Raw genomic sequence first — 14728 nt, forward strand, 5'->3', positions numbered from 1 at the left:
AGAACAAAACTTCTAAATATAATGAAAAGTTATACATACAGTATATCAAAAAATGTATATGTATATATATCAGAAGACACAAGTTCAAATTTCAAAGTGATTCAGTTAGTCAATACTTTTTAGTATACTAAGACAGGATACATCAGGTACATTCAGTGTTTTTTCTTGTTCTTGACATATGTGCAAAAACAGTTTCAAAGTTTCAAAACACTCAACAAGGAATATAGAATATAGACATATGCAGCACAGAGGTAGCCTGGGTAAACCCATCCCCCACGTGACCTGCTCTCAGACCTGTTCTCAGTCACTATGACTGGGAACTGAGAGAGCAGGTCACGTGGTGGCTGGGTTTACCTAGGCTAGCACAGAGGCCCCTCACAAGTACCTGTATACTGAGTGTTTTGAAACTTTGAAACTGTTTTTGCACATATGTCAAGACAGACAGCAATTTTACATCTGAGTCTGACATTAAGGCAAAAAAGTACGGTAATAGATGTGAACATACTTTTTAGCATATTTTGAACGTGTGCATCATGATATAGCATATACATTACATATCTTCTACAGCATACTGTATATGAATGCCTTTTATCAAAACCTGTAGGCTACATTTTGATAGCGTATACATATTTTATGACTTTTATGACTTGTGCCATTTGCTAAACTCCTGGGGATTTTGTGAAAACAAACATCTGAGATGATATACTCTTATTGAAATAAATATCTCCGGCATTCGTTGTCTCATTACAATTACATGCCTTATTTATCAAAGAAATCAACATCTAAGATGCTAAACTGCTACAATCGATTATTCTGTGGCAGATGTTCTCTATAACGTGGCAGACAGTCATGCAGTGGATCTGCTTGTGTGGGTTTTGGGAGACTCACATGTACTTAATGCAGACTTCACAAAATTCACAGTTCAGTTCAGTCAGTGTGAGACTTTGGTACATTTTCGATACAGCAAAAAAGTTAAAGATTTATCTTACATATTTAATTTATTGTTTTCACAGTCTAGTTAACATTTTTATTTCAAATTTATGACAATGTTTTTCAACCCCTTTCGGTCTTTTTCCTCTCAGATTGAGTTTACCATGATATCCTTGTAGAAGATTCATTCGGTTTGCAATGTGTATTGAACCTAAAGCTTCGTACCTAAAGGGTTCGGTACAAATATGCATAATGTTACACCCATATTGCAGACACAATGTCAGCTTACTCTCAAGTTCATACTGAAGCTGCTGAAAGGGACCAAACAGTGTGTCAGTCTCCATTCATCAAGGAGCCAACATTCTCTGGGCCCATTTATATCACTCCCAACACAATGTTTTGCAGCTGCACGTCAGGGTTCAAGAACCAACGTTGTGATGAGCTGGCCAACCCCTGCGATTACTTCTGTCAGAATGAGGGGATGTGCACAATAACAGCCCTTAACAAACCACGCTGCAAGTAGGTCCCTCTCAACTCTCCGGCTGCATCCAGAGCCCACTTGCCCCCTTTCGTCCACCCCCCCACCCCCCACTCCATCCGGCTCCATTTCAGCCCCACACCAGTGTACAGTGTCACAGCTCCGCCTTGTAGCAACTGATAATGTAATAACTGCCGGATGATGCAACGACCTGTCAAAATGTAAGAAAATGTAACCCTCACTGGGTTGAAAATGTAACAAAAACCGTAACCGGCGATTATTACTGTACTTCATAAGGTCATGATCACATTGGATGCTTTTTTGGACAGGTCATTTTCATTGATTTGGTTTCCTCCAACCTATGTGCCTTGGCATTTTGGACGGCGTGTGTTTTGTGGCGCTGCTCTGGGCTCCAAGTTGAACATGTCAAATGTTGAACCACACTGCACATTATTGCACCCTCGCTTTCACAAGCTGAACAAGCCAGTCGAGCTGCCCCACTGTCAGGTAAAAATAGCCATTTGAAAGAGTCACTACGCAGATCTCTTGTAGGAGATGCCAAAAGTCTCAATGCTCTGTTCTCCCTTGGAGGACATCATGATGGACAGTACCTACATACATCCTCCATCAGAATGAGTTCCTCACCCTCTTCTTCAAGAGCAAGCACTAAACTTTCTCTTATCCATTTCTATTTTCAATGTTATGTCCTTTGTTACTAAGGTTAGCTAAGTCTAATTAGTTAGTTTGCATTGTTGTCAGATTCTGTTTTTCTCTCTGACCTCATGCTCTCTGGTACCAGCAACGCTCACAGCTGTGCCTCTTCTAACGCATCGTATTACTAAATGGAAATCATTTGAATGGTTGGTGGTGCCGCTACCCATTCTTGTGCATGTCTAGTTTCCACCACTAAAACCAGTCCAGAAGCTCAGCTCTGGCTTAAAAATTGAGCGTGTGAGAGCTGGTCAAGAACAGACCTCTGCCATCTTCTTCCCACAGGGGCCCCCTGGTGGCTGCGGGGCCCTAAGCAGCTGCTTAGTGTGCTTATAGGGAGGGCCGGCTCTGGCTTTAGAGAAACTAAGGACATCTATGGTTTATTAAGAGGTTGTGTTAAGTTAAGTTTAAGTTAAGTTAAGTTTTTGTTTTATCTTTGTTTAATCTGCCAAGGATCTGGATAGGCCCTGTCAAGGACCTGTCAAGGATTAGCCGGCACATCACGTGCCTGCATCTGTATACCTCCAAATTTGGCAATCTTATCCTTTAACTGATGATGTAATAATATTGACTAATAATAAAATAACTCAAAAGATTAAGAAGACTGTAATAACCCAAGTATCACATCAGTCAGTACTATTACCCCATCAGTTAAAATGTTACAACCCATATAAAGTAACATTAATAGTAATAGAAATGTAATGGTATAACATTATCTGGCTATTTATTACATTAACAGGCTGTATACATTTGTGACGGATTTAGAGCATCACTGTTGTTACATGATCCGGCAATTATTATTACATTATCAGTTGCTGCACGACTCCACTCTGTACCTTTACTGCCCCTCACTACCACCCATCCGCCTATCCCATTCAGCCCTTGCCTGGCACGCAGGAAGCGGGGGGACACTCAAAAAGGACACTGTGTGTGTATGTGATGCGAGACTGTGATGTGGGCATCAGTCTGCATCTGCATGTTGGCAAGTTGATACGGTCCTTGTTAGTTATTGATCGATGATGATGTACGTGTCTTCTTGAAAAAGGTTGATATACTCTAACACCTTGTCAATGGTTATTGTTTGTTCTCCTCAACCTTAATACCAGCAATAGAGGATAAAATGAGATTTTTGTTAATTTCTTAAGTAATTACTGTTTTAGTGGTCTATGCTTCCCAGAGGAGACTCCCCGCTACCCACGGTCGCCCATTAAAATTCATGCTGGTTCGTGCCGTGACATTTCCTTCTATGAGGGCGTGATTCATTTCCCGTATGTATGGGGGTGCATTCTTATTTATGATGGCCTGATGTTGCGTTTCTTACAGTGCATGTAATCTAGAGTCATTTCTTTCTATCATCCTCCAGTTGCTCCCGCCAGATCATTCATGCTTTACGGACCCATCTGCGTCAATCATGTGAGATTGGATATCACTTCCTCTAACAAGGCTCATGCATCACATCCATCGGACCCCATTCAAACACAAATGAGATGACGACTTGTTGTCCCGCTGTCTTCATGTCTTTTTTCCCACTGAATATTCAACATGTTAATGTTCACAAGCTGTTTATGGACACAGCATGTAAATATCTAGTCTATTCCCCACCAGGTGCTATGTTGTTTGTGTTGGATCAAAGCATTCTGTAGGAAGACTGAAACATGCATTGTGTAAGCCACAGTCGTGCTGTTCAGTTCAGTGTTGGTCGGAGAAGGCTGCAGATTGCTAACAGTGGGTGATTTACTCTCTCTGTTGACCTCCTTCAGATGTTCAGCCAATTGGGCAGGAACACAGTGTGAGAGGCCCGCCCCTAAGAGCAGCAGATCAGACAACACCAGTGGAGGTGAGTACAGCTACTTATTCAGGATTTCAAATGTAGGCTATATATTTATACTAGCTGCATTTACAGATTGCGGCTAAACAGAATTATGTTGTTTGTGTTACAATGACAACTAGATGGCACTTGGTAGAGTGCATACCTCTGCCAACTCTTCGTGGTGTTATGTGAAAACATTTGGAAGTTAGGCACCCTTTTTTGTGATTGGCCACGCCAATTGCCACACCCCCTTTTAGCCAGTGGACATGGAAAGTGAATCAGTTCTAAGTTGGCCCATTACCTAGTTTTCTCCAAAGTTTCGTGCAAATCCGTTCATCACTTTTTGAGATATCTTGCGGACAGACGGACAGACAAACGGGCGAAAACATGACATCCGGGCGAACTCTGTTGGAAACTATAGGATCTATAGGATCATCACTATAAGATTGCACTAAAATGAAGTAATATTTGACGTTATTGACATTGACATTTTAAAATAAAAAGAAAGTGATAGATGTATGTTATTTTTGCGAACGTCGTCACTTTTTTTTCTCTGGTGAGAGTTTTTGGGTGCTGCCATTAAACGGAAGTTTCAGGCTAGTTTCGTTGTTCTTCGTCGGTTAGCAGGGTCACAATGTGTTATGGGATATTCTACCCCATCTAAGTAACCATTGCATGCTTCCTCGAAAATTTGCCAAAAATTGGTACCTAGAAAGGTTGTAAATAATGTATCCTGCCTGTTTCAGAGAGCCTAAAACTTGAAAATAACAACTTCCTACCTAGAAATGCTGCCTATATAGGTCAATTTCTTGCGTTTCATACACCGCCATGCATGTCTAGACTTTAAAGACCTGTGCAGGAACCTTTCAAACCCATGTGGGCAGCAGCACCCTTGAGAGAAGGAAGCTTGTGGCTGGTCGGCTGGCAGCAGAGGGTTGTCAGAGCAAAGGGGGAAAATGTAGATCAAAGTAAGCTACTCAAGGTAGACGGATGCTCTTAGAAAACGTCTTTATTGGTACAGAACATCCGAGCCGTTTTGGCAGAAAGCCTTCAAAGAGACATTGGATCTTAAATGTCGTTCCAAAATGTTCATTTCAGTCAGAATAAAGGGAGATTTATATCCGCGGAGAAAGCGTGCAGTGGTGAATAAAGAATGTGTGTGTGTGTGTGTGTGTGTGTGTGTGTGTGTGTGTGTGTGTGTGTGTGTGTGCGTGTGCGTGCGTGCGTGTGTGCGTGCGTGTGTGTGCGGTCTTTTTGTGTTGTGCTGTGGTTACATATAGCAGTATGTGACCCCATTTCACTTCTCTCCCATCCATCCCTACTCATCTCTCTACCTCATATCTCCTCTGTCTGTGCCCCAGGGAGCATAGCTATCATTGTGCCTCTGGTCCTGCTGGTCATCTTGATTGTGATGGTGGTGGTAGGTGTTTTCATCTGCAGACGGAGGCAGAGGTAAGAGAAAACAAACATAAAAAGCATGAATAAACTGTGCACACAGGCTAGCAAGCCAGCAGATGTTGAGAAATCCAATTGTGCATTTCACAGCTTTGAAGATCAGTAGTTATCTTTGCCATATAAATGAAAAGTTGTCGGTTTGAACAGATTGGGTGGAATGATTGCCCTCTGCAGTAGGCCTCTGATTAGAATTCAGTTTTATGGACTGCTCAGTCAAATGATGCACTCCAGGCATGCTAGTTGGTGTGATGTTATTTGTTGTGTGGAGCTGTCACAGTAATGACGGCTGGCTATCCTCCACCCGTCGCTCCAGGGGGAAACATGTGCAGAGGCAGCCCATGACGAACGGAGGGATAAACGTGGAGATTGGCAACCCGTCGTACAACATGTACGAGGTGGAGCACGACAACCACGCTGACGCAGGCAGTCTGCTGAGACCCAACTTCACCCTGGACCCTCAGAAGGTTGGTTTGTCTACCTTACTAAGACAGGATAGAGCTCTGCCACTACTGAAGCTTTACAGCGGCAGCCACCTTGAATTTCTGCAGCCAGCCAGCTACCATATCAAATAACTGATCTTTGTTACAGCATAAGGGACATTGCTTTAGAGAAACTATAGACATCTGTATGGTCTATTAAGAGGTTGAATTTGTTTAAGTTATGTTAAGTTTAAGTAGTTAAAGGGACACTCCACCGAAAAACAATGCTGATTTATTTTGCACATAATCTCACACATATCAGAAAACTGTAAACTGTTTTGCAGACGTTCATTTAGTTTGACAGTTATTGAGAGCTGCTTTGAGTAAAGTTGTGGACCAGTGATGTAATTTGTGCATGAATGACATCACTGGTCCACAACTTCCCTCAAATCAACTCTCAACAATGTCAAACTAAATGAATGCCTGCAAAACAGTCAACCTTTTCCAGTCCAAGGACCCCTTGGTTTATAGAGAAACAGAGCATGGATTTCAAATAAAATAAAACTGTTGCATTGTGTGGCCTATTTTTAACACGCTCGCCAGCTGCGCGGCCTCGCCCACCCTGCAGCTCGCTGAGCTGGCCCTGCAGCTCAGCTGCTGCATGGCCTTGGCTGCTCTATTCGGGCGCATGTGAAAGGGTGTATGACATCATCAGTGATGTCACCAGTGGGACAAAAATTTAAACAGAGAACATTGCCCACTTGCTCTTGCTCTAACTGATGATGTCATAAGATGATTTATGACATCACTGATGATGTCACAATGGCTCTTATGACATCACTGATGATGTCACAATGCCTGACATCACTGATGATGTCACAATGCCTCTTATGACATCACTGATGATGTCACAATGCCTATGACATCACTTCCGGGACAATTTTTTTTAACAGAGAACATTGCCCACTTGCTTCTTTTTATTAATAGATTACATTAAAAAAGCAAGGAGTAAACAACTTCATCAGATTCGCCTTTTAAATCATTTTTGTCAAAAGTAGCTTATTATTGCCCTTTAATGCTTGGAGTTTACTCAATATTTAAAAAAAGATTATATATATATATTTTTTAACTACTTTGACAAAATTTGCCGGACCCCCTGCACTACCTCTGGAGGCCCCGGACAACCTGTTGAAGACCACTGGTTTACAGTTTTCTGATATGTGTGAGATTATGTGCAAAATAAATCCGTATTGTTTTTTGGTGGAGTTCTCCTTTAAAGGTCCCATTCCGTGCAAAAGCTGTTTTTACTTGTAAATGCATATATACTGCTGTCAGCCCTCCCTGTAATGAGTGGTCACACGCTCAGAACTGCCACAGTTGGATTTGTCCCTATCCAGCGTCCCCCTGCAGTCTCCTCCAAGCCACACCCCCAAACGCTTCGTTTGCCCAGAGGGGAATTGGGACGTCACTAGCTTCCTCCTGCATACTGCGCGGGTCTCTCTCACACAAGCTACCTGCACCATTTTGTCTATAGCCACAAAATTAACACTTCTAGCTGGAGCGACGCCAACTGTACGTGATCCAGCAACTGCAGAGGTGCATTCGGTAAGTCTAGGCATTTTGAGATGTCCTCTTTAGCGTAGTACCGTTAAGTTAACGATAACTCGCAACCTAGCGTGCTGGTCCACAGACGCTAATCTGATTGGCCGCTGGGAGCCTGGGGCGGGCTCTGCCTCAGCGGCCAATGGGAACTGTTAGTTCTGAATATATTATAGAAACAGGCCATTCTTGGGAAGCGACGAGATGAGGAAGTGAGAACTCCGTCACAACAAACGGGGTTGCTATATTTTCGACAGATTAATCCAGAATCATGTTTTATGGACCAGAGACACACGTTTTTAAGAGGTTACAGCTGCACGAATTGGGACCTTTAAGTTTCTGTTGTATCTTTATTTAATCTGCCATGGATCTGGATGGGCACTGTCACATACCTGTCAATGATCAGCCGGAAATTCAAGGTGGCTGCATCTGTACACCTGTCCAGGAATCAAGCTTGGTGATTTGAGTCTAATTTTAATTCTTTTTCTATCATATTGTGTGCGGGGAAACTGTTGCAATATCTTCAGTTTCCATATAAATTCTTTGTTAGTTATTTGTGCTCTTGCAGATAGCAGTGGCACTTGGGTTCAATGAAGAATGTTCCCAATGCTGTCAAGCAATTTGTAGAGAAGCGAAAGGACAAATTCTTTTCCCACAGCGGCACACCTGAAAAATGTGATGTTTGTCCTTCCACTACCAGAATAGAAGCTGTTTAGCCAAGCCGCTTTAGGAGGTGAAGGTTGTTCATGTCAGGATACAAACATTTGCTTGTATCACTGAAATACACTACACTGCAGGGGCAAAAGCATATTCAAGATGAACACTATACTTTATGCATACTGTACATACAGTGTAGTAAGTGTACTGTAGCAAAATCATCATGTTCATTTGATGTTGAAAGTGTTCAGCACTTGAGGATGTGGGTACATGACAGTTCTATAAGTCCACACCCATCTGAGTTAATGTAACACTTTTAAGACCCGCCCAGAGCCATATCAGCTCTACAAGCGCATAAACACTCCAGTCAACACTTATAAAGTCCAAATAATTGTCACTAAAAAACAACACTTATTAACACTGGAGACTTGTTGTGTACCCCCCTTAATGTCCAGTGCTGTTTAATGTTTAGCTTAATTGTGTTTTAAATGCAAGAATGCAATGACATCAACCAGCCCAACATCAACGAATAGAATACTACAGCATGTGCATGTTTTTGGTGGTTTTTGCTGCAATACCTGGGCAGAGGTGGCACCTGGAGTTGGGATAAGCTCGGTTCTATCACAGTAAGATTTGTACGTTGTGTGAACTACAAGGTGATGTTTCAACTACCTTCTGATTTATTCTGTACAGTACATAGACCTCAGCCTCACACTAACACTCAGCATACAAATGAATCATAACACCTTCACTGATGTTGTTATCTAGCTCACCCGCTGGAGCTTCAAGCCTAATGCTATTGCTTCTTGCCCTGCCAACTTTGACATCTGCTATTGTCAGTCCAATCTGCCTGTATTTTCAAGAGACTTGCCCGCTTGAATCTTAACCATTTTCTTGTATTTCACTATCTCTTCCTGATGTAAATGGAAGTATTCCAGCCCGATTTTCCTATTTGTTCCCATCTGTTGACAGATTCCATTCCCTGTTAAAGATCAGTCATGTAGCCAACAACCGGATCTGATAAATGCCCGTGTGTGTACATGTGGATCGCTTCTATTATTCAGTGCATGACAGTTCGGTGTAGTCCAATTTACCTTGGTATGCTGAATAGAGCTGGTCCTTGTTTTCTTGCAGGGCTGGTGTGTAAAATCCACTGACCCTCACGCCTTGGGCATACATCCTGTGCCCAAGGAAGTTATCCCTGGACAGGTGAATTTTCCAAACTATACCCCATATTTAATTGATTAAGACAAGGTTAATGCCTACGTACATACAGTATACAGGACATAGCAGTGTGCGCTAGGCAGTTACTTAGCAAACATTTTGGCGTTGATACGGCAGCCTGCACCAACATTGAAAACTGTAAATTTAGCACCAAAATGAAATTTGAGACCACGTCCATAACTGCTATTGTACTTGCAACGTATGTGTGAAATCCAGACCTAAATATATGATATCAGTTTGAAACAGTTTCCAACACTGTTGTTTTTTTGTTTGTTTTTTACCGGGATGCTTATCTCACAATATATGGGGTTCACAATGTGATACAACCGCGATTAGGGCTGTTCAATTTGACCTAAAAATAAAATCTCGATTCGATTTTCGATTCCGATTTGATTTTTATACTATTATACTTCTCTAACCATTTGTTGCCCTGCACAGCTCAAAAAACTTTTTTTTCTCATAGGTGACACAATTTATGCTTTTAATCTGAAGGCAGAACAACCCAACTTCCTGTCTTAGCTTGGCGCTGCTATGCCTAACTTCCTGTCTGTTGCTTGCTAACCTGCAGTCTCTTGACACAGGTATGCGGGTAACTGCGATATAGCAGTAGGAGGAAATTCAGACAGACAGGGTGAGTCAGGCTGAGGCTGCTAACGTTACAGCCATGAAGCAGAAGCTGTAAGCTACTCGGTGGTCCCACATGTTGTTTTGTTGTTACGTGTCCTAAAGGCAACATTTCACCATCCGGTGATAACGTCTGTGTTCGTGAAAAGTGTGTGTGTACGTGAGTGTATGTGGCTCTCGGCATCTTGTGCAACACTCTGCTTGCACTCTGTGTGCTTTTTTGGAGGTGTTGTTTTTTGAAGTTTGTTGCGCTGCTGTCTTTATTAGCCAGTAGCCACGGCATTCAGAGAGCCTACAGCGGTGAGAAGGGACGAGGAAGCAGCACGCGTACATGAGAGAGAGCCGCCATACCATAATTACCCTAGTTAAAGTGAAAATCGATTTGACGATTTCCATTTTTTTAACATTGTCCTAACTAATTCGATTACGATTGAAAATCGAATTATCGTGCAGCCCTAACCAGGATATAATGTAATAATAAATACAAGTTCAGTGACAACAGTCTGACTGTGCAGAATTCAGTTTATTGTTGAACCAAAACATTGTAGCAATGGCGTTGGTTGCTAGAATCTAAACAACAATTTGAAAATGTCATTACAAATTGAAAATAATAATTTGCTATGCTTGTTTGCTTGATTTCATTTTTCTGCCCCACGATATGTATTCCTTGATATATTGAACTTCGATATAGCCTACTGCCCCAACCCTGTTTTTTTACCTTGCTAGATTTGGATGATGTGAAAATTCTCTGCTCGCATGGGTTCATGTTGAACCACTTGCTGCATGTCGCCGTTTGTCAAATGCTTGCTAGGTAATAAATTCTACTAATATGCATGGGCCAGTTCCTCTTCTTCCATGAATCTGCATTTCTTCAGCGGTAGCACAACTCAGATTTGATCGCCTGTTTATTCTCTCAGCATCTGAAAGTAGAGAAATCCCCACTCAGCCAAGACATAGCCTAATCAGAGCGACCTTTCCCTTAAGATGAGAACTGTTCTGAAAGTGATCTAGGCAAATACTAAAGTCTCTTCTCTCTCCTCTCCTTGCTTCCTTCCTTTCCGTCTCCTGCGCAGCCCATGAACTACTCCAACCCAGTGTATGCAAAGATCTATATGGATGGACAGAACTGTCGGAAGCCAGTCATCAATATTGACGAGAGGAGAGAGCTACTCCCAAAGAAACTAGAGGGGACAATTCATGAAACCGCCGCATAGCCTGAATTTACACTTTCTACTCCTTTTTTACCACAATGTACAAATGTATAAAAACGAAGGAGGAAAAAAGAATTTTCTATTTCCTATCAGGCTCTTGGTTAGGTTGAATTGGTTTAGCATCAGCATAATGTCCTTGTTTGTGTGCTGAACTGTTTTCTTTTTTGTTTTTGTTTTTACATTGAAGTAAAAGCTGCTGAGTAAAAAAAAAACTTTATTAACACCAGAATCCAACTTGTGCACAGTTTAAACCTTAAAAACCTGTACCCGTATCTGACACCAAGGTGACAGAACGCAGGTTTGTCTCAATTTTCAGAACAACGTATCTTGAAAAGTCATGTGGTTTATTTCTAATAGATTTTGTTTGTTTGTTTTTGCACACATCACGTGATGTACGGATCATATTATAGCTTCACAACAGAGCAGTGGAGCTTGATGTCTTTACGTTTTTCTTTTTTGTTTGTTTTTTTGTTTCTGTCTCAGATGATGAATTGACTTTGTCTGAATTTCTGGTGGAGGCCGTCATCTCAACAGGTTCCTTTTTCCGCATAGTATCTAATTCAGGTGTCTGGTCTTCTGTGTTTCTTTATGTCTGTTTTCAATTTCCAGGGATTTCAGTTCTGCTCTGTTATGACAGTAGAACCCCGTACAAACTTGTGCTTTGGTGAAAGAGATTGAAGCCCACCTTGAATGTTCTGAGATCCACAGTCCCAGACTCCGTACTGTACACTGAAACAACAGATACTCAATACCATATTTTTCTAGATCGGTGTGTCAGCAGACGGCTTACGGATGTAGACGAGGAAGAGATTTACCACAGCTACACAAAAAGGTTATTGAGAGTGTTATTATAAAAACACGTTACTTCGGAAAAGGACGACGATAAATATAAGAAATTTTATAATTTTGTATTTGATTTGTATGTTGTTTGGCTGCTTGTATTTTGAAGAAATGTATTAAATGTAAGTAAATTTTTATATAAAATGTAAATCGATATCGAATAAAGGGGGGCTTATTTCCACTTGAAGTGTCCCTTTCAGTTGAATTTAGGCTGTGGCAGATTGCCGCATACCTTGAACATGATCTAGTGGCCTATTAACACGAGGGACACAGGTTCGAGCCCCCGTGTTACCTCTGGCTTGGTCGGGCATCCATACAGGCACAATCGGCGGCTGTGTCTGTGGGTGGGAAGCCGGATTAAGGGTAGGTATCCTGGTTGCTGCAGTAGTGCCTCCTCTGGTTGGTCGGGGCGCCTGTTTGGGGGAGAGGGGAACTGCGGGCAAGAATAGCGTAATCCTCCCACATGCTATGTCCTGCCAGTGAAACCCCTCTCTGTCAGGTGAAAAGAAGCAGCTGGCGACTGCACATGTATCAGAGGAAGCATGTGCTAGTCTACAACTCTCCCCTGATTGGCAGAGGCGGTGGAGCAACGACCGGTAGAGCAGGGTGAATTGGCTAAATACAGTTGAGGAGCGTTGTACAGTAGTACTTCCAAGCATAACAAATTAATTTACGACACACCTAAGATAGATGTGTTGGAAAAGTGAAAGCACAGCCCGAAGCGGCTGTCCAACCAGTGATCAAAGTGGCAGAGATGTCATATCTTCAGGGATCACATGGCCACTGAACGAGTCAATCAACAGTGTGAGACGTCTGACCTGCTGTGTAGGGGGGCAGATGATGGGGGGGGGGGGGGATTATTGCCCTCCCAGTGTGTGCAGGAAGGCCAAGAGCATTCATTACCTGGCAGGGACACGGCAGCAGCCGAATGATAATTCACTTTCTATTCACTTTCCTCACAAAGGCTCTCTCCATTCCTCCCACTTCACCTCCCGCCTCACCATGGCAACCGCCGCTGCCCTTTCTCTGTCTCTGTCTCTCTCTGCTTTCTGCCCGTGTTTTGATGATGGCATCAAATAGGTGTCTGTGGTCTCCAGCTTCCTGCCTTGTCCTCTGTAGTGAGCCTTTGTAGGAATGAAAAGCCCGTCAGAAACCTGTCATGATGGTACAAGGCAGTCATGGTCCACACTGTAGGCCTAGTTCACCTGGAAACTTAAACCAAAAATAATAACAAAACGCGAAGTGTCTGTCTGTGAGTGAGTGAGCAGAATTGTGTTCGCTGATCTGGGAAACAAACAAGACGCAGACATGTCTGTATGTCTGTCCCCGCTGGCCAGCCTGCCAGCACAACGTACTGTACGGGTTGCGTGCAGAGAACGCAACATTTACACTCGAAGACTCGATACACTGCATGGGTATTCCGTTATTATTATTATAGGTAATAATAATAATAATAATAAATAACTTAAGTTAACCAGAGATCAGTTATTTTAACTAGGTAGTTAATTAAAATAAACGGCAAAAATGAACACAAGTAGAAAGTATGCCCCCTATAGCACCAAATGACCATACAGTATCTGCAGGGGGGTTGATAGGGTTTTTGAATACCAATGAGCAGTGATGACTTCAGCAGGTGCTGAGGTTCTGAATTTCAGAGCAAATTCCCTGAGAGGGGCAATAAAGGTTTCATTCATTCAAAACTCACTTTCTGCTCAGTACGCTGATTTGGAACAACAAAAACTCCCCACCCTTTGATGTTTCAAGACACACACACACACACACACACACACACAGGGCCGCTGGAAGTCACTTTAAGCAGGGGGTGCTGGGAGGAAGGGACTCTCGCAATTTTTTTTTTGCCATATTTAGAGGAATATCTCATTTTAAATTAACATTAGGATACTGTTGTGATGTAATTATTCAGTATTTTCTCCTTTTCTCACTCATTCAGAGCAAAGAGAGAGATATATAGCATGATGATAATGCTCTATATCTCCCTATTTGCTCTGAATACACCAGTTAACATGACACAGACTTAACATGATAGAAATATTATCAGCAAACTTAATGACTAGACTAATTATTCTGATCTGAATGGCATATATCAAGAAACATTGACTCCTCTCTTTGCTGTATAGTGGGAGGTGCATTTTTGAGTAGGCTATTAAAATAGCATGTCAAGTTCACATTTCTTTATTGCCAGATTAAACAATTCATATTGGTTGTTGGTTGGTTCAACACAACATGTGCGTGCATGCGCGCTTCTTCTTCTTCTCTAGCCTACAAGCATGTAACTTCCTTGATTGTTATTGTTGATAATTCTATTTAAATAGGCTACATTTTCATTTCCCGAAACATTCTTAAACAAGAAAGGAACATAGTGCACTGCAAAATATTTTTTAATTACATTTGTAATTTTTTTTGTGTGGGGGGGGGGGAATCTAGGGGGTGCTGCAGCACTACTTCCCACAGCCCTGCACACACACACACACACACACACACACACACACACACACACACACACACACACACACACACACACACACACACACACACACACACACACACACTTATTTGGTTGGTTTTATTCCAAAGATGAAGTATGACATTTTCAAGCATTAGTTATTATTTTCACACAGCAATACACACATAGTTAGTGGCATTTTCAGCTGACAACTATGGAGGACAGTGGTGACATCTAATGACATGTACAAAACCTAGAAAGTCTCATTCTCAAACCAAAAAGCAAATGACAAAGTAGTATTATTAT

General features: G+C 42.0%; 1 protein-coding gene across 1 annotated transcript in view; it reads left to right on the forward strand.

Annotated features, from left to right (window-relative positions):
* Positions 1 to 12071, forward strand: part of lrp1bb (low density lipoprotein receptor-related protein 1Bb) — a gene marked incomplete at its 5' end in the record, with an annotated part of 421412 nt that extends 409341 nt beyond the window's left edge. The window contains 6 exons of the mRNA XM_083638437.1: positions 1336 to 1449; positions 3880 to 3956; positions 5291 to 5381; positions 5698 to 5848; positions 9194 to 9268; positions 10981 to 12071. Coding sequence (XP_083494563.1) covers positions 1336 to 1449; positions 3880 to 3956; positions 5291 to 5381; positions 5698 to 5848; positions 9194 to 9268; positions 10981 to 11121 — 649 coding nt within the window. The 3' untranslated portion in view covers positions 11122 to 12071. The remainder of the gene's footprint in view (positions 1 to 1335; positions 1450 to 3879; positions 3957 to 5290; positions 5382 to 5697; positions 5849 to 9193; positions 9269 to 10980) is intronic.
* Positions 12072 to 14728: the final 2657 nt, after the last annotated feature.

The sequence above is a fragment of the Poromitra crassiceps genome (genome assembly GCF_964638095.1).
Source record: "Poromitra crassiceps genome assembly, chromosome: 6".
In the NCBI taxonomy this organism is placed as follows: domain Eukaryota; kingdom Metazoa; phylum Chordata; class Actinopteri; order Beryciformes; family Melamphaidae; genus Poromitra; species Poromitra crassiceps.